At 35.2% G+C, this 21,140-nt stretch overlaps 1 protein-coding gene across 1 annotated transcript in view; it reads left to right on the top strand.

Moving 5' to 3' along the window:
* Positions 1-18,514, top strand: part of CGNL1 (cingulin like 1) — a gene marked incomplete at its 3' end in the record, with an annotated part of 58,025 nt that extends 39,511 nt beyond the window's left edge. Inside the window, exons 11-19 of the mRNA XM_080626555.1 lie at positions 4,329-4,481; positions 5,180-5,350; positions 6,743-6,904; positions 7,726-7,815; positions 14,047-14,130; positions 16,005-16,129; positions 16,589-16,697; positions 17,585-17,748; positions 18,376-18,514. Of these exons, the coding sequence (XP_080482681.1) occupies positions 4,329-4,481; positions 5,180-5,350; positions 6,743-6,904; positions 7,726-7,815; positions 14,047-14,130; positions 16,005-16,129; positions 16,589-16,697; positions 17,585-17,748; positions 18,376-18,514 (1,197 nt within the window). The remainder of the gene's footprint in view (positions 1-4,328; positions 4,482-5,179; positions 5,351-6,742; positions 6,905-7,725; positions 7,816-14,046; positions 14,131-16,004; positions 16,130-16,588; positions 16,698-17,584; positions 17,749-18,375) is intronic.
* Between the last annotated feature and the right edge of the window lie 2,626 nt (positions 18,515-21,140).

Raw genomic sequence — 21,140 nt, 5'->3', positions numbered from 1 at the left:
TTTTTCACTCCCATGGATCTAGCAGAACTTCAAGAAGATGAATGGCCAAATAAACTGCATAAAGTTTTATAAGCGTCTTTTATTATTTTGAATAATCATTCAACTCTGGTTGTTTGTAGGTATTTACATGTAGGGGAATACAAAGCTGTATTTGGATATAAATAAAAACAGTAGTAGTAGACAAATGTCAGGAAATTTGCTTCTCTCTTTTTATGAACCTTATTTGCAGATACTGCATGGAACTGTTATTACAACATGAAACCAGAGAGATGTAACATATATCGTAGGACTTGCAGCTTCTTAAACTCTGTATGAAGTCCTCTTGTTACCTTGCCCCTTAGCCTATTCAGTATCAAGGAAAGGATATGCCCAGAAATTAATCATTTGGAGAATAATGGATCTACTTCAGAGCAGTGGAGAGGGATGTTGGCAATATTGTATATGAGTGAAGATAGAATTATTCAGGTGGAAGGAAAACTCAGATCTGTTTAGAAAGGAGATGAATATATATATAAATCTTAAAAATTTTCTTATTGGCACCATATTCTGTATCCAAAAAAGCTGCAAACCTAATCTTTCTTTCTTGCAATTCACCTTTTACATGTAGTGAAGAAGCATCTGTTTCAACAATATCAGTTTAGAATTCTTTTAGTTTTGCCTCTAGAAGCAAAGTTTTCAAATGATTCTATCAAACAAGTCAGACTCAAGCGAGATTCGTCTACATTGGTAGTGGCCCTTTTTTAATTGAACAGATGTTTTCCCTTGCTGTCTTCAACACAAATTTTGCATTACTGTTCTGAAAAAGAAACTTCTTTGTAAGTGGATTATAAGCCAAGATTGTGTAAACCACTGTGTTCTCGTGGTTCAGTTGATCATAGTAAAAAGAAAAAAATAATAAGAAGAAAATCCTATTGTGTCTTTAAAATGAAATGTGCTTCAAGAATATAAGATTTTAACAGTATTGGTAAGGAAGTTTTGTTTCTAAAAAATGATGTTTTTAAGCTGCTGTTCCTTGTAACTCCATCAATAAGTGTTTCATTGAAGGCTTTTGGTCAGTTGTTTTTTTTTCTTTTTTTCAAACATGTTTATCTGTTCTACCTCACTGATTCTCCAGATTTGCTTGTATGTATTGCTGATGGCTTGCACAATCACAGTAGATGGCCCATTGCTCATCATCAACTTGTATTTAGCACTGTTCTCTAAGAACTCCTTTCTATCACAGTCTGACTTGACCTTCCTGCACAACATGAATCAGTGTACCATATGCATCTCCTACATCTTGATTAGCTTTGGGTCAAGATTCAGTTGTTTCTAGCATGACTTATTAGTCTATCTCAAGTATTAGTGTTAAGCTAGGTGTGCTAGCATGTTAGTTTTTATCAGTATTTTTCTCCTTTATCAGTTAATCTAGAAAAGAGAAATATAACTTTTATGCCCAAGAAAAACGATTGTTGATGAGAAACGACATATGACATCTTACTTCCCCTGAATAATATTGAAGAATGAAGTAGTATCTGTTGTGAAATACAGGGGTTTTCTGAAAACGGAGGTAATTGCTGTTGCAATGCTCAGTTTTTATGAAGAATATTTTTACCATATACCTATGTTATTGAGTTTTCTGCTGGCTACATTTTAGCAAACAACAAGGATATTGGTATTCTTTAGTGGTATTTTCACTATTTGAAGAATAAATAATTCTATGACATAGTTACTAGAAAAATATTTTGAAATAATAAATAAATTGAAAAATCATATTATGATCTGTATTAAATCATATTAAATAGATTTTGAGAAGGAAATTATGGAGAATGATGGGGTAAGAAAACCACCATTTCCAGCCAAGTTGAATTCATCAAGCCCAGATAACTATCAGCTATTCTGCACTTCTCCAAAGACAGTGGTTGTGCATTAAAAACTAACTGGTTTGCTAAGAAACAGCACTGCTGTAAATTCTTTTTTTCAGTCTAGCAATTTATGCCAGAGAAATCTTTGCTTTCTTCAGTCACTAATAATTGTGATCTATCGGAAAGGGAGGTTGGAAGGTGATAGGAGCTTTACTTGGCATAGGAAATTGCCTGTGATTCTTAGCCCTGTGATTCTCATGGCACGTCAGATGGCTCAACACCTACTGCTGCATCACAAAAGGGATGTGGGCATGAGAGATTTTAACAGATGGGTGGGAATGAGAGCGTGAAGCACCTGAGCTTCACTTCTCATACTCTGAAGTAGTAGTGCCACTGTCAGTTTATTGTTGAACTAACTGAAATCAAACTTGACAAAATGGAAATTTCTCCTTGGAACAGGTCAGTTACCTAGGAATTGTATTTTCTGTTAAAATAATGATGATTACAACTTCACAACTTTCTAAATTTTAATGATGTACTTAGTATTTATTTTATTATCCTTCTTAGTAACAAACAGTAAAAATATGAAAATGGGCAAATGCAATATAGGAAAAGTACGAAGTTTTCTTTTCAGGATGACAGAATATAACTCAAAGGAGAAAAAGCTGAATTTCAATCTTGTGCATCTTAGTGTGCCGCTTATCTGAAAATGAGGCATAAGTTGGCATGACCTGATGAAAATTTAGGTGATCCACTGCCTGCATCAAGCCCCCTAGTAATATCTTCTTTAAATATTGCTTTTTATTTATATTTGTTTAAATAATATTATTTTATGTAAGTATTCATACATATTATAACTTTAGCAATTGCCCTAGTTGAAATTTCTTCTCATATTAAGTGATTTGGGTTGGGTTGTTTTTTTTTGTTTTTTTTTTGTTTTTTGTTTTTTTTTTTTTTTTTTGTTTTTTTTTTTTTTTTGTTTTTTTTTTGTTGGTTTTTTTTTGTTTGTTTGTTGGGGGTTTTTTTGGTGTTGATAACTCTGACGTAGAGAGTGACCAGATTTGCTCTGATGTTTACTTCCCTTTCCAGCACACTGGAAATGCAGAACATAGCATCCTGCTGGCACCATTATTCTGCCACAATGTATTTCACTCATCTGTGTCTGCACAGTTTGTTTCTCAAGGATGTGTAAACAAACAGTAAAGTTAAATGATCGGTGAAAGGCTGATGGAGGGAGGTGCACATGAGGTTTTTATAACCTGCTCAAATATGGCACATCAGCAGGGTCCCAAGATTTTAGCAGCTTTTAGAACTGGAGTGCTAAAGTCGAACCTTTTCAAGGTTCTTAAAGTCCGTTGGTGTCAGCTAAACCAATTCTGGTGTAGAATTAAGCTTTGCAAAACAGCATCTATTAGCCCCCAGCATGTTTTAGGCTTGTGTATGTGCTTTCTTAGGCATCCAGCATAACTTCTGTTCGTATCAGAGATGTCTTTTGTTGATGGGTTGTATAGGAATGTAAGAGACAGTGAATCTAAAGAAATCTCAAACTTCTAATATTGGACAATGTTCTTTCTTCATAAAAAACAAACCTTTTTTCAAGTCTTATGGTGTCAGGCCATTAAGATGTTTTATTATGGAGGGAGAAGGAAGAGGTTAGAGTCACAACATGCAGATGGAACATAACCTGCAGACCTGCTTTTCTTGTACTGGAATGAACCAGTGACAGTCAGTTATTCTGCTGATGGGCAGTACTTAGAAGCTGGAGGGTGTTACATTCTTAAGCATCCTCAGTGTGGTAGCAGATACATTTGGAGCTCCTGTTAGATGAGCATACAGCATAGCCCTGCACTTCATTCAAAATTTAATCCAGATAATGAAGGTCTGGTTTGGACATTAGTGGCAAAGGTTCTTTCAGGAAGGGGATTTCTGTGCTAGGAGCCGCAAAGGTTTGTTTGCACAGTGTCTGTTGCAATGAAACATCATCTTTATTAGGGCTTCTGGGTGCTATAGAAGTACAGCAACAGGAAAAAAACCTGTCCACTAGTTATTGCTCATTCATTGTAGAAACAGATCTGTATTTTACTTCTTTTTTTTTTTTTTTTTTTTTTTTTTTTTTAACCTGAGGGAAAGATTTCCAAAGGAGTGTTAAAGGGATCATATAGGGAAATGTGAAAGCTAAATGTATGCTTTGCATGTAGAAGAATCATGAAAAGGGTCTACATATGGTGCTGCAAATGTTAGAGCAGTGTTTTAGGAATTTATAGGAAGGACAGAGCACTGCTTTGCTAAAATGATGTTTGTCCTGTACTGGCTAGCAAACTGTAACTCTGTAAACTTTTTTCATTATTTAAGATTGTCTTAATGTTACAGCAGCTGTTGCATGGAGAGTGCTATATAACATTCCTTTAAGACATTAGAAAAGAGAGTCTACATGTCATCATATATGTATGTGTATTTATTTGTTTATTTTTTCGTCCACTGCAGGAGAACATCCGTTGTATTTCCCAGGAGCGGCAACAGTTAACTCAGCAGTTACAAAATGAAACTCACCAGAAGGAACAGCTAAAGGAGATAAAGAATGAAATGGAAAATGAACAACGGCTACTGAACAAGACAGTTGAAAAGTTACAGGAGGAGGTATGAGTTCACTCCAAAGAGGCAGCAGGAATCTGGTTGTTTAACAGACAGAAGCAAAGGAGTTGCCAAATTCTAAGGATTTTTTGTGGTGGTTTTCTTTGTTATGGGTTTTTGTTTGTTTGTTTGTTTGTTTGTTATGTGTAGAAGAAAGTGAAATGCAAACTTTACTTTTAGTCTTCTTATCCTAGAGACTATCAGTAAGAGCTTTTAGGTCTGGAACAGTGGTTGGAACACCACTATCTCAGAGTACTGTTGTAAACCAGCTCTGTTTTGTTTAAACAGGATCCCAGATTTGAGTTCAGTTCTAATGTATGCTACAACGATATTTCAGGATTTTACAGCTGGTTCTCAAAACGCTACTGCATTAGACTTCTTTTGCCATCTGTGTATAAACCATACAACTTAATATCGATACACTGAAGTGTGACTGTACAATTCATTACATCAGTGAGGTGGAAGAACTGACAGACAAGACAATAGTTTTGCCACACATACCATTAGAAACAAAAACCTTACTGTTTTGTGTTTTCACACTTCTGCATAGAAATTCGTTTCTTTGGGATCAAGTTTGATAAATTTACTAGTTGAAAATACTGAGCTGAATATCAAATCTGGAGACAAAAACTTTTCAGTGTATGAAGTATGATAGAACCTTTTGCAGCACTAACTTAGGAAACAAAAATGTACTTTTTGCCCAGATGTCTGAAATGGTAGAGCTCTCGAGAACATCAACTCTGGAGCTTCAGAACCAGCTTGATGAATACAAGGAGAAAAATCGCAGGGAACTTGCAGATGTGCAGAGACAATTGAAAGAGAAAAACCTTGAGGTAGAAAAATCACGCCTGGCAACTATGAGAATGCAAGATGAGGTAATGACTTCTGTGTTCAGTGACAAATTCTAACCTTTGACTTAGAATTCAGCTAAGATAATTTTCAAGACAATGAATGTTTGCTATAATGCTTTTGTGTACTCCATCATAAGAGACTGATCTTAATCATCATGCTTTTGAGTTTAATTCTTCATGATGATGATCAACATATATCTTCTGCCAGGGAAATAGATAAATGCAGTATTTGATAAATGTATCTTAGGTGATATGACAAGAATTCCATTGATGATTTGCTGCTCTGTTAATGCCTTTTTAATGTCTACTACTGAAAGAATTGAGAATGTGGAAATATTCTTGAATTAGAAAAAAAAACACCAACCCACAGCACTTATTTAGAAAAGAAAGAAACAAACACCCCACCCCCTTAGAAAAAATCAAATTCTGGCTCTAAAGGAGCTGACATATATTCTACTCTTCCTTTGTATGAACTGTATGAACAGTTTTAAATGACAAGGTGTCTGTGCAACCGAGAATCAACCACAGTCTTGAAGTGTCTACCTCAGCATGTAAATTTTACTGTAAAGGCAATCCAGTCTTTTAAAGATCTGCATATACTTGTTCTGCCATTGGAAAGGCTATGAGAGTACACTGGTCACAGAGGTTTTCTGTATGGAGACTATTTTAATAGTTTGATTTTTCAAGTTCGGAACTTCTCTTGTGTTGCCTTGACCCCTTAACAGACTTCAGGAATGGCTTTAAACTAAAGGAGGGTGGATTTATCAAAATACCTATCTAAATACTAGGAAGAAGTTCTGTACTGTGGGGGTGGTGAGATGCTGGCACAGGTTGCCCGGAGATGTTGTTGATGCTCCATCCCTGGAAGTGTTCAAGGCCAGGTTGGATGGGGCTTTGAGCAACCTGGTCTAGTGGAAGGTGTCCCTGCCCATGGCAGGCACTTGGAACTAGATGATCTTTAAGGTTCCTTCCAAACCAAACTGTTCTGTGATATATGTTAGCAATTATGTCATTGGCAAAATGCTGTCATTGAAGTGCCTCAAACACATAAACTACATAATTATTTAAAAGCTAAAGTAGTGGTAGTCTGAAAATTAAAGGAATAATATTGCGAAAGTTCAAAAGATAGAACCATTTAAAAAATCGTGAAAATTTTGGCTTGCTGTAATAAATAAAGAATAATTGTCACTGTAAAACCTGTAGTGTGAAGCATCTCTTTAGCTATGGTATTTAATCCAAGTTTATTTTCTTGGTGCCATCTTGTGGATAAAACAAAAATTACTATGAAAAGCATAACAGCTCAGTGCAATTCCTGTAACGCTTCAGGATCTGTCATGTTTGTAGTTAGTCCCCTTTACTGACATAGTTAATTTATAGAAAGTACAGTTTAAAGTTGTTACCATCTTATTGTTCCAGATGCGTCTTATGGAAGAAAACTTGAGGGACCACCAGAGAGCCCAGGATGAGGCAATAACAAAAACTCAGTTGCTAGAACAGACTGTGAAAAGCTTGGAGTATGAACTGGAAGCCAAAACCCACTTAAAAGATGATCGGGCAAGACAAATCAAACTAATGGAGGTAAAAGGCATTTTTCAGGGTTGCTTGCTTATTAGAACTGGTTAAAATAATTTTGGTGTTTCACATGACACCAAAGGAAGAAACAAAATAAGTGGATGCTGTTGAAAGTCCATGTAGTAGTACTACTGCAGGAGTTATTCTGGTGATCTGTTAGCATATCTATTGTAATGTGATGCTTTCTAGATTGCAATTGTTCTTTCATTGTTTTAATTAACTTTCATTTTAATTAATTTCTTCTGGATTTTATCGGGCAGAATTGTATTATTTTTGTTCGTAGGCCCATCACTCAGAACACCAAATAATTTAGATGTGTAAGTTCTATGTAGCATCTAATATAAATCCATTTCTGGATCCTAAATAACACTGTTATTCTAACTATGTTGTTACAGGGTTAGCTTCACAACTGTTTGGTTCAACTATGCTGTCTTTTGACTCTCATAAGCAAGTATTTTTATACCATTGTACTCATATACTCATATGAAAAGAGATTTGTCATCCAACTGTATAATGTAACTTAAATATTCTAAGAACAGTCTCTAGAAACATTACAGAATTTCTGTTACTTTCTGGAGATTGGTGGAAGTGATTAAAAAAGGATATGAAACTTCTATTTTACTTCTGTCAGACAATTCCGTTTAAAGACTTATCTACCTGTAATCTCTTTTTCCTAGAGTCTGTATGTTTTCAGATGCATTTCACTTTTCAAGCATAGTCTTCCAGACAGTTTGAGTCCTTGAAGTGTAAGGAAGAATACCCTAGTAGTAATCTGAAGAGGAATGGGAAAGTAGTATGTTGAAATTACTTTTCTTTGTTCCACTTAGGACAAGTTATCTCACCTGGAACTTGAGCTTGATGAAGAAAAAACTAATTCGGATTTGTTGTCTGAGAGGATCAGTAGATGCAGAGAACAGGTACTTGAACAAGTTTTCCAGCTGGTGTATAATGATGAAGAAAAAGTCTTTATTAGGATTACAAACAATATTGTTTAACTGAATAATGATGAGCCATAGGGTTTATATACTGTACTTAAGCGGAGTATGTAAATCTAAAAAAAGAAGGTTCACAAACTCCTCCATGTCAGCACAGACCATTTTTTTTTTCCTGTTTTCCTAACTGGAAAACTGACACATGGTGTATGAAGGCTAAAGACCAGTATCATTCTCTGATATTCTTAATGCAGTGAGCTTTGTCAAGTAATGATTGATGCATGCAGTGATGATGCTATATTAGGCTTGGTTCTAGGCGATGAGGCTAGCAGAAAAAGCCTGTTGTAGAAAGTATTTTAGGTTGAATGATCACAATTTTTTAACTTCCTGAAAAGTAGGCCAGCATTAATAGAGTCTTGATTTCAAAGAAAGAGCCGCTTAGGAAACTGTGGAATTAATTTGTGAAATCAGCCAAACTGAAGGTGCTGACCAGTTTCATCAGAGAGGAAGCTTTGTTTTCATTACAAGTATAAAATCTGATTAAGGTATATCAAATATAAGACAGTTGAAAAGCGTTTTCCACACAAAAACATCAGTCGTTAGTTCCAGAAGTGTTGTATGGGTATATAGCCCAGAAAGAGGGGAAGAAGGATTTAATAGCAGGATTGCGTCTAATGGGGCAGAAAATGTAAAGATAAAGTGAGATTTGCCAAGCTACATGAGATATATCATAGTAATTCAAGCAAGTAACAAAAAGATTCTCGGCCGTGTAAGTAGGAAAAAGAAGTTGTGGAAACTGTATGATGAGGTGTATCAATCAAGGTAAAAAGTAAGCCAGGTATGCCTCTTCAAATAAATGAGTGTTTTGCCTCTGCCTTCAGTAAGACCAGTGAATATGCAGGTGTGGGAAAGTGAAGTGGGCTAATGGAAATTGGACTTAAGAGAATCAGGAGTTCATTGTTCTGAAGAAAGAGGGCTGAAAGAAGTGACATATGAAATTATAGGTCCTGTGACAAAAACTTACAGTAAACCAGAAAAGTAGAGAATAACACCTGATGACTGAAAAAGTACCCAGAGCATCCATGGTCAAGTAGTCAGTGTTATGGAAGTTTTTCAATAGCCAATGGAAACAAATATGATGATGTGGCTGTCTTGGAATATCACTACCTAGACAACGTTCCTTGCCTTAGTTCTACTTTCTGAAAGATAGGAAACTAGTGTATAACTCATTACAGTGTGTTGTCATGGTTTAACCCCAGCTAGCAGCTAAGCACCATACAGCCACTTGCTCATTGCCCCTGCATTGGGATGGGGGAGAGAATCAGAACAGTAGAAGTGAGAAAACTCATGGGTTGAGATAAAGACAATTTAACAGGTAAAGCAAAAGCCATGCACACAAGCAAAGCCAAATAAGGAATTCATTCACCGCTTCCCCTGGGCAGGCAGGTAGGTGTTCAGCTGTCTCCAGGAAAGCTGGGCTCCAGCACACCTAATCGTTACTTGGGAACAGCAAACATCATTACTCTGAACATCACCCCCCCCCCTTCCTTTTTCTTCCAGCTTTGTATGCTGGGCATGATGCCTTATGGTATGGGATATTCCTTGGGTCAGTCAGCACCAGTTGTCCTGGCTGTATCTCCTCCTAGATTCTTGTGCATCCCCAGACTACTCACTGGTGGGGTGAGGAGCAGAAGAAGGCCTTGACACTGTGTAAGCACTGCTCAGCAATAACTAAAACATCCCTGCGTTATCAACACTCCTTCCAGCATAGTTCCAGAACAGAGCCCCATACCAGTTACTATGAAGAAAATGAACTCTATCCCAGCCAAAACCAGCGTGTATCTACAACTGTAGGTTTACATTAAGTACTATACCTCATTACCAGGAGGCAATTTGCACTAAGATTATGTTTCATTTCTCTCTCTTTCTCCAGAAAAAAAGAATTGCTGACATTCTTTGGAGTAGCTTTAATTTCAGAGGGAGAATAGAAAGTAAAATCGTTTCTATGTCTTTTTAATGAAATTGTATATCCCACTAAGACAGCTGGAGAGATTTAAAGCGAGCGAGAGCTCAGCTTTCTTTCCTGCATCCTTGAAACACTATTTTGTTGCGACCCAAGTTGCTGAGATTCTATTTGATTGCAATATAGTCTTTTTGTTGTTATTACATTGATATTGTAAAGACTCTGAGTCTGGGTAAAATAGAATGTAAAGGACCCATAATAGTGTGAGGTCATGCTATTGTTAAATTAGGAAGCCTTTAATACTATGCCTGTGTTTTAAACTTAGGATAAAAGAACCTCAGTCATAGCTGCACTTGTGGGTTCTATAGTAAGTTAATTTGCTAACAGAATGGAAACCTGAAACGCAGATGGGTGACCAAAATGTTACATAATGGGTAAAAGGCATGTTTATTTTGAGGTCTGGAGTTTCTCATTTCACACATGAGTTACAAAGGTTGCTTTGTTTTGATTTTATGCCAGAATGACTAAGTAGTCAAATTACTAAAGAGTATTTCAGGGTCTGCTAAGTATTTATAATGACATGAGAAATTATAGTGGATTTGTTTTGGTAATATCTGTATTTCTGTAAATGTGTTATGTTTGGTGTGTTTTTTTTTTAATTATTGCATGTTACTTTAATATACTGATAATGAACTATAATACTCAAATTTCTAGTAAAATAAACTTGAAACAACTCGTTCTCTTTTACATGCAGCTAAATGTTGGAATAAATATTGGCAAGGCTAGTAGTTCACATTTCATTTACCATGAAATGTTAGCCTTTTTTAATTTAAACACCCTTTTGCATCTGGGAATGGCTGCATGAGACCCTGTTCTCATCTTCCCTACTTCATTCTTGAGAAGTACCACAACAAAGTGGAGACAGTAAAAAAAATCTGAGGACCAAGATGGATTGTATCTTTTTAGGTTTTAAATGATAAGGTATTAGCAGCTCTGGAAAGAGCAAAATGGTCAACAATCACACACGCATAGAAAGCTGGAGTGCTCAGCTGCCCTTTGAGTCTGAAGGGAGCAGGAACAGGGTACATGTTAGTACATGATGGGTTTTTTCCACCTACAAACAAGTGAAATGAAGCACTTCTTGCCATTTTGGTTTTGCAAACAAAAATGGAAAATACTCGATACCCTCATCAATTCTTGTATTCTGTGAAAATGCAAACATGGGTCTATTGATTTCAGTAAGTGTGAAAAATGGGCTAGTTAGTTTCCATGACAACTTTAGAATAAATACTGAAGGATAAAATTGCATTGCATCATTCACTTCCTTTTGGTAAAACATTCCCAATGGATAGCTGTATACCTGCTCTAGCTGGCACCAGCTGTGGGAAGCAAACAAATGAAAATGTGAAGGTTGCTTTTCTGTTATGAAACATCAAAGGGGGTTTATTTGGCTTTAGCTTTTTTGTTTGTTAGATGTTGGGGGGTTTTGACACATACTTGAGAATTTGTGTATGTATGTCTAGATAAATATACATAGTCATATATATATGTTTCACATTTCCCTACTTGGTATTAACAAGAAATATAAGCTGTGAACCTAGTGTGAGATGGTAAACAATGGTGATAATACCTACAATATTACTAGAAATCAAATTGTTTTCACTAATAATGAACTCAACAGCTGCTTCTAATCCTAAAGCTGGCACAAAATGCTGTTACATCTAATAAAGCCTTGTAAAATCTGATACTATTGCTTTTCTTAAGTGTTTGTTGTTAGCATTCTTCAAGTCCAGCTGTGATAACTGTTGCCTTAAGCTGCAGAAATAGTTTATTCTTCTAACATAATTAGAATTTATTAGATCTGGGAAAGGTAGAATGTGAAGCACAAAGCTCCAGAGCCTATCTTAACTGCTGTGAAATAAGTGAAAAGTTTGAGCACATTTTGGCACTCAGCTGCTTTTTTCCTTTCTGTGTGTTAATTATTTGTTTACTAATGAAAGGTGCAAGGAGATAAGTGAAAACAATTTCCACCTCCCCCATACAAGAACTGTGTGCTGCTGCTCTTCTCTTTTTGCAAGCTCTTGTATATATTTGCACATAGCTTTCTGGTCCTAATCAGGTAGTACTTTTTCCTCTCTCACACTGTTTTTCTGTGAGGTTGCTTTTACCCTGAAGTGTCCAACAACAGTAGCAGTTATCTTGCAAATATAATAATTGTCCTCTAAATAATTCCTTAATTTGAGATCTTGGAAAGGTTGCACAAATTTTCCACAGCCTTTGAGCACAGTAAGAGCACAGCAGAACTTTAAAGTGGTCCATTAAACAAGATCCTACATAAAACAAACCCCCTTTCTTAACAGTTGGATTTTTAATTAGTCATTCATTTTGCTATGAATTTTGCTTTATTTTTCTCTTTGTCTTCATGGCTAAAGAAATTACAGTGTAACAAATTCTATGTAATCCCTCACATTATAATATTTTTCATGTATTTCCTGAGCAAATGCAGTTACTGTAGACATGTGTGATTCTAATTTGTATATATTAAAATTTAATACGTAAAATGTTTTACTATATAATGTATGTAATTATTATCATCATCATCATTAGGCTTCTATACAATGAGAGCTTTTAGGAAATTGCCCAGCTGTTGAGAACAGAGCCACGTGCTAATATTTGTAGTCCAGTGACTGTTATGACCTTATTTTTCAGGAATGCTTTCTAGTGTTCTGAAACTGTACTGTGACATAGCATATGCAACTGCATGTATTGCTACCATTGTTTGTATTCATATATTCATTCCAAAGCTTCAGACACAGTGTAAATGACTTCTTTTAAACATGTGATTAACCGAACAGGTATCTTTTAATATTATAATGTGGTTAAAAAAACCCAAACCCTAAGGTAAAATTTAATGTGCTTCACTTGTTTGACCTTCACATTCTTAGCATTGCTTTTGGATTTTTCTATGTAAGAATTCCTAATGGATTTTAAAAGACCTTTAGTGAGATAAATCTGTAACTTAAAGTTGCTTAACTGTAGTGGTGGGTTTATGCAAGTTAATATGTAACCGTCATAAAGCAGGAAAGAGTAGTGTGGCCACTGAAACATTTGTCAGTCTTCTTGGAGATACAGTAATTGGCATAGATGTTCCCTGTGTTCCCCAGGTGATATTCATCATGGTAAACATTGTGTAGGGAATAGCACAAATGCTGTGGTAACATTTGCTGTGCCTGCAAAGGCATTTGTAAATACTTGAGGGCAGTATCAGCAGGAATGAGAGGGAAGAAAAGTATTTGGACACTACACGCTTTTTCTCTTAGCTCTGAAATTTCATTAGCAGCTGTTAGGCAATTTAGAGTTTCTCTTTGATTCTCAGAATCTTTTTTCCCAGTCAAGTCCAATAGAAAGTTAAACCAAACTAATTCTGTTTTCTTATCTCAATTCTGTATCGATGAGGTAGTTTTTTAGCATCTTACATGTGGAGAATATACTTCCCTTTTGGTTATTGAATATACACTTGAAATATTTACAGAACTGTAGCAGAAGTTGTGTTTTAATAAAAGAAAGAAGAACCACCTCCTCCCCAAATCCAGAAGTTGGTGCTGTCGTGGTATGAAAGACAGAAAAGTAACTGGAGGAGGGGAGCAATCAGTCCATTGGAAAAGAGCTTTTAATATTCTCACAGACATACAAAACTGTAATTGTCTATAAAGTGTCTCACTGAGTTGTAGGCACTTCTCTGTAGTTACCAGTTTGTGTTTAATAAAGTAAAACTCTAAAGTGGACTAGTCAGCAGCTTAAAGGTAAGATGCCATTTCAGAACTTCAGACTTCAGAATGAAGAAAACAACTGTAGAAGGTGTTTGAAGACTGTTATGATGTTCCAAAACACAGTTACCTGCCACATGATACGTCTCATGCAACATGTTAGAGTTCAGTTCCCTGCTATAGAATATATATATATACTGAACATCAACAATACCCAGTGTGGCTGGAAAATACCTAGAGTAAGCACTAGGAATAACATGGGCTTCCCAAAGTGGCTTTTTAAAAATTATTGTATTTTCAAGATTCTAATAGTAGTCTTCAACGGAAATCATGCAAATGTCTTGAGTTCTAAGAAAGAGCAAATATTTTCTCATTGCATAGGTATATGTACTTTATGTATTGGTGTTTATATGTATATACACACCTAGCATCATACAGATAAATGTAAATCAAATGTTTAAAATTTCTGTCTTCTTTCTATAATAGATTGAACAAATGAGGACAGAGCTGCTTCAGGAAAGAGCTATAAAGCAAGATTTGGAGTGTGACAAAATTTCATTGGAAAGACAGGTAATTATAATTATAGCTGGCATGTCATCACTCTGGCAAGATGACAGGGTGGGTATCTGCCTTCATTAAGACATTCAAGTAAACATTTGAGGAATACATTTGGTAGCTGTCATTATCCCACCATAATGTGCTGCTGGAAGTATGTTTTGGTAAGAATAGATTAAAAACCATGCATCTTGATACTGATTCTCAAAAGAAAATACTAAAATATTGAATTAAGTCTAATCTTAGGCTTTGGGGTTTTTTTTCTTCCTGTACCTGCTCTTTTAGTTTGAGGTGTGTCACAGTTTATATATTTCATGTACTAAACATTTGCACTATGCAGGGTGGTTGGAGCTAGGTGGTCTTTATGGCCCCTTCCAACCAAAACCAGTCTATGATTCTATGCATACATATGTTTCATATAGTACAGTAAGACATTTTTGTTGTGGTAAAAACAGGCATCTCTGTAGCACCAAATCCTGTCTATACATTTGAGGATCAAAGACATTAAATGTAAGAAATGTGACAGTTGATATGGTATGCTTGTTTTAGAATAAAACTGAGATATCAATTCAGAAATTTTAAAAAGGCACATATACAGAAAAGACTATAGCACATTGCAGACATGGCTGTCCAGTTTAGCCATAAATCCTTTGACCACGTTTTGAGGGGCTGTTCTTTACAGTTTTAACAATATTTCAGGAACAGTGTTGAAGGTAGATCATAATTTCAAGCGGTTGTGGGTTTTGAGTATTTTCTTCTGTAGAAGCAAACAGTGGAAAAGTGAAAAATGGCATGCCACTGAAAGAAGAGATACAAATTTGACAGAGAACTTTACTCTGTTGTTTGGGAAGGAATGTGACTGGTGTAAATATCTGTGAAGGAAAGTACGTTAAAAATGCTTTCTAGGTTTTTGCAGCATTTTGTTCTGCAGCTCAGTAGTCTTTGAAAGCAAGGTTATTACCATAGCCCCTAGCTGAGATCCAGAGGAAAGCTGTCTTAGCAAATCATAGAATTACTGTCAGTCCCAAGAACATAAACCAGACTGTAATGGGATTTTAGGGAACATGTTTCTACCAAACATCTGATTTGATGCCTTAAATTACGTGAAATTAATCCCATCTTAATTGTTTGAAGAAAAAGGAATGCTGCCTACACATACATCTTTATATTTTGGATCTGAGTTTTCTATCATAGCTTTTTTAGTTTTGAAATCTGAGATCATGGTTTGAAGCTGTGTAACAGAGAATATGGAAGAGTTCCTGGAACTTTCTATTTATTTGTTTGTTTGTTTGTAATTTTATTTAATCATCAGGTTGCCATTAAAAACCAAAATTATCTGGCCTCATAAAAACTAAAGTGTAAATCTGGGCAAAAAGTGTGCTTTTACAAATCATGAAGCTTGCAGAGTTTTTCAAACTGTGGTAAAAGTAGCATTATATATTTAAGAAAGGGAGGGGGAAACCCACAGTAAGAGCTTTGATAGAGTAAAGCAGTATTTGATGCAAGTAGTTTCTTTGTCTAATTGTTTTAGCCATATATCAGTGAGCTATAGGGGAACAATACACTACTTGACAAAATAATTGTGTAGAGAATGAGACAGATCCAATGCTATTTGAAAAAATGTAGCATATTAAAAATGCTGTAGGAAGGGGTTTGCAAGTATTTGAAGTTAAAGGATCCATTATTTTTAAATAAAGCACTGTAATAAAAGATTTGTTTGTAGTAAACAGTAAAATCTCACTGACTTGGGTTTGGGTTTTGTTTTTCATATTTCCTAATTTAAAAATATACTGGTCACCTTATGCTTGCCTGGATAAATTTAGTTTGTGTTAAGGTGATATTTGTTGATTACTACATATATGCTGATATTAAGTATGTTCCAACTATAGAACAAAGACTTGAAGAGTCGAATCCTTCACCTGGAGGGTTCTTACCGATCCAGTAAAGAGGGACTTGTTGCTCAAATGGAAGCAAGGATCACAGAGCTAGAAGAACGACTTGAAAATGAAGAGAGGTGAAACTAATTATATTAAGATGAAAATATGCATGTTTATATTTGTTAATATGGCTTCTTACTAATATTAAGTCTCTAATACAATTAACTTTTTTGTCACAAGCAAGAAATTAAAATGGTTATTGTTTCATACAAGTATTGCAAATTTTCTTTTTAACTGAAAGCACACTAGATGTTCCCCTGTAAATTTAAAACTGAGCACAGTGCGAACATGGTTCCATACCTCATTATATTATCAATGTCTAATATCAAGTAACAGGCTTAGAAATACAAACTATAGTTTAACACTTCCACATTCCCCTTAGTGGTTCATGTGTTACATGGAATCAGTAAGTCAGAGCAGGGGCCATTAGTGTTTATTTGAGTCTTACAAAATTGCTAAAGATTTATGTCAGCAGGACTGGAAGTATTTTGGTTCCTTTTTTTAATAAGCCTGTCTTCTATTTGTTTTGTTTCTAGGGATAGAGCTAATTTCCAACTAAGTAACCGCAGACTTGAGAGAAAAGTGAAGGAGTTAATGTTGCAAGTAGATGATGAACATCTCTCGCTGACTGATCAAAAGGACCAGGTAGAGGGAAAGACTAATATGCAAATATTTGATACTAATTCTACTAGCATAAATCATCATATAAAAAAGATATGAGACTAATATAGGTAGATGCTAAGTCTGTTTATGAACACCCATGTAGTGAGATTCACAGTTCCTGTCGTCACCATGTTAGTTTGTCTAGTACTAAATCATTACTCATTTCTAAAATTATAAAAAGAAGGCACTTACAGAAGCAATGCTATAATTAAAGAAATAAAGCCAATAACTACAGTATATGATCCTATAAATATATACACCAACATATGATGCTATAAATACCTACACTAACAAATATATTCAATTTTGCTATTGTTAAATACAAGCTGTAAGTGTTAAGCATATGTTGATATTCGAATAGCAATGTGCGCTACCATTCCCATGGTCTTTGTTGATTCCTTGCTTAAAACATGGTTTGTTTCAGTATGAGAGTCGATTAGTTAATAGTCTGCCTAAAGAATGAAATGTTTCAATTGCAGACATCTTTTAAGAGAACAATCCTTTCAAAACCTGAGCTTTTGAAACATTTTAGAGTATGTTGGGTAAAGTTGCTTAGCTTTGACATACTTAGCTTTGACATACTAATAGCTCCAGTCTTCCCTTAGTGAGAATCAGCTCTTGATATTGCATAATATTGTTTTACTCTACCAAAGGTATGTTTGCTTGTTGGTGTTTTTTCTTCATAAAAAGCTGTATCCCATCACTATTCGCAAAGTCTAAAGCTGGCTTTTGAATAATTCTGAAGCATGGGATTACAGTGTCACTACACTGGCAAAGTTGTGTCTTTATTCTCCCTCTCATAGATGCTGGAAGAATAAAATTACTTTATTAAAATAGTCTTCTAATCAGCTGACATGTAAATATTTCAGTTGAGTTTGCGTTTGAAAGCAATGAAACGTCAGGTTGAAGAAGCTGAAGAAGAGATAGACAGACTGGAAAGTGCTAAAAAGAAACTCCAGCGAGAACTGGAAGAGCAAGTAGACATAAATGAACAATTGCAAGGGCAGCTTAACACTGCAAAAAAGGAATTAAGGTAAGATGACTTCTCAGACCTTACAATTATCTATTACACCACCACTCACAAGACTGATCTCTTGCCTCTTTAGTCCATGAAACTGTAGGCTTCCTCTAATAAACCTTGTTTGTCTTAAGCTGACAGTTTAGGAGACAGACCTTTGAAACTCTTCTGCATTTCCTTTCTCTACAAATGTTCTCCAATTCTTTCCAGGGTGTTCTAGCTGTCCAAACCTTCTTTCTAAGATGTGCATGCTGCATCAAGTCATTGAGGCAGGGAATAAAAAATGGAAAAAAATGGTGGAACTCAACTTCTTACCATTTGTAGTAATAAAAAATTCCTGCTGATGACTGAGAGGTACAGCTATCCTGTGTTAGTTTTCCTGAGCCATCTTTGAACACCTCAGTGTGCAAGTTTTATAGTTTTCACTCTCTGTGACTTTAGAGGTGCTTGAAAATAATGATCTTCATTCTCTTGCATGTCTCTTTCGTATAAGATGTAGTCTATGATAAACTACCCCTATTGGAGCACAGATTTCTTTGACATCCTTTAAAATGTAAATCCTGTCAATGTTTTAAACTTTGCATATGTGTTTTGCATGTAAATGTGCAGTTTTAATAGCAAAGATGTGTATTTTTGTTTTAGTAGACTGAAGAAGTCACCAAGTAAAGTGTTGGCTGATTCTGATGACGATGAAGATGATGATATCAGTACGGATGGTGACAGTCTCTGTGAAGTACCTTCAGGAAATAACTTTTCAAAAGATGATGATACTAAAATCTAAATAAGTATTGATGTGAATCCTTGAAAGCACTGGAAGAATAACATGAATTATAAAGAAACTTGGATATTCTAAAAGCCAAATGACATAAAGGGATTTAAGTGTTGGGAATATAGTGTTTCCATCCATACTGTGCCACTTTCTCACTTAGATCTCTGCTATTTATTATGGAAAACAGGAATGCATTATGAAACAGGTATAAAACACAGAGAAATAACTGCTACTGAAAACATGGGATGTTTCACATTGGAAGTGTGATTTTGCTAAAATTCTGCTTAAGTAAAAAGCCAGTTGAAAGTAATTCAAAATTAGTTTGTAGTTATTAAAAGATTTTCCTTAAAATTAAGGAAACCACAAAGGATTATTTAATTGTTGTAAGTAGGGGAAAATTATGTATAAAATGTAAATATTTTAAACCTATTCTTTTTATTGACTAGTACTATTTTGTAAAGTTTCAAATGTTATATAAATCAGTTTCATATGTAAAGTACTTAAATTTATACTGAATGCTATATTTGGATTTTACCTACAAAGAAAACAAATGAAAATGTATTCAATTTTGTGCATTACAGAGCCGATTCACAATTCCTGAGCCAAGAAGTACATTTGCGTTTTTAAACCAATGCAAGCTTTATTGTATGTATTCTGTGTATTAGAAATCAAATATTAATCCTGCCTGTGGACTTTAGAAGGAGCATCGCATCTGCTTGATGAGTGTGGTTTGCCTACAGCTGTCTTGTAAACTTTGTTTGGAAAGCTTTCTGTTCTTAGTGGGGAAGAGTGAGAATGAGGTCAGTTATTACTTGGCATCTTTCATTTCCTGAAATGGGCTTCATACTGCCAGAGGCAGAACATTATAGGCCTGCTGATTTGAGGGCATCAGGACAGGCTTATCTTAAAGTGTCTAACAAGTGCCACTTATTCTGGTAAAATTACTTGTGGTCTTTGAATTAAGAACATGCTTAAATCTGTTCATTAATTGATCCCAAAAATTTATGCAGTTGGCAAAAAATTGCACCAGGGAAACACAAAGCATGTAATCCAGTTTTTCTTTCTAAGCTGTTCTTGACCATCTATTTGTCATGTATTGCAATATATGGTCATATATGCGGATGTATGTTAGTATTTCAGTTTACAGAAGTATCTGCATTTCAGGTGATCCATCTGTTCAACAAACTTTGAGGGGAAACTAAAAAAGAATTGCAGATTTTAATTCAAAAGCATTTTCAATTTTATTGCTATAAATTCTTTTTTTGCTATTTACATTACACCAGACTGGTTTTGCTCCTCTGCAAGTACAGAATTCTAAGAAAAAGGCACTACTGTGTAACTTTTTTAAGAAACCATAGCTAAGTCCAATTGAATATTAGTATTTATCCACAGTTACAGATTAGTGAGCACTTCTTTGTTGAATGGAGCAAATAATTATGTAATGTAATTGTAAAAACTAATTCAAGCTGAAGTTGCTGGGAGCTTCCATTACTCCCACAAAGGCATCTACTAAAAAGGACGAATTTAACAACTCTGAAAGTGAGGCTGATAGACTTGGTTACGGCAAAAGTCCTGACAATGGCAGTAGCCATTTTCATACAGTTATGTGAAATGAAACTCCTGCCTGCGGGATCAGAAGTCCTATTAATGCATGGCAAATTACAGACTCTTTTGCCCTTTAATTCCCTTCAACTTGATTTTGTTGATTTGAGATACATGAGAAATTATATGAATGGCAGTTGTAATACGCAGAATCTTGTATATCTTTTCAAGTAGTATACATACTTTTTGCAGTACTCGCATTACTGTTTTGACAGTGCAGAAACAGACTTTCCTCCAAGAAGATCTGTACTATACTGTACCGACAATCATCATATAACCTGCTGTGATGTATTTTTTGTTGTTTTATTTGCATGTTTATGTAGGTTTAACTTTCAACAACAGATTCCAGTCTCAGTACTCTGTCCTAATGTTCGCAGACAAATATTATTTCAAATCACTGGAAAAAAATCCCTAAATATTACATCTACCTCCAGTTACAGTAAACTGTAAAAGAAAAATTTACTTAAACAATCAGTCACGTCTTTCACTTCTACTTTGTACGTGCACGACTGAATATGCACAATATGACAACTGAATTTCTTACGGAAAATACATGTGTTTAAGATATAACAAGAAAATAATTATCTAGGAAATACTGATGCTGTAAAAAAGTTTCTGCATTTTCTTCTTATTTGGATAGTTGCTTTCTAACTAGTAAAGCAGGTGGGAGGTGTAATATCTAGAAGACTCCTTTTCTCATTTGAACCTTCTCTATAAGTTTGAAAGAGGGAGATGCAGCTTTGCAGACTCCTAGTGGGAGATATTCTGCTTATTACATCTCTCCCTCTCTGTCTTCATAAAAAGAACTGTTCTTTAGTTTGTTCATTTATGCTTGGCACTGGCATTTCCTCTTTAGAGTTCTCAAACAATATGATGAAAATCAAACAAAATCTTAAGATATTGAAAAAGATATTTCAGCTCATTCACAAAACAGTTGGTAGTTCAGTTTCTCAATACATGCTGGCCGTGATGAGGGTAGGGTGTAGATCTTGATTGCCACAAAAAAACCACTGGATGTCTGATTTGTTCACTCCAT

This window comes from Psittacula echo (genome assembly GCF_963264785.1).
Source record: "Psittacula echo genome assembly, chromosome: 10".
NCBI classification, from domain to species: Eukaryota; Metazoa; Chordata; class Aves; order Psittaciformes; family Psittacidae; genus Psittacula; species Psittacula echo.
Note: the sequence above shows the minus strand (reverse complement) of the source record. Positions and strands in the feature narration are given on the sequence as shown.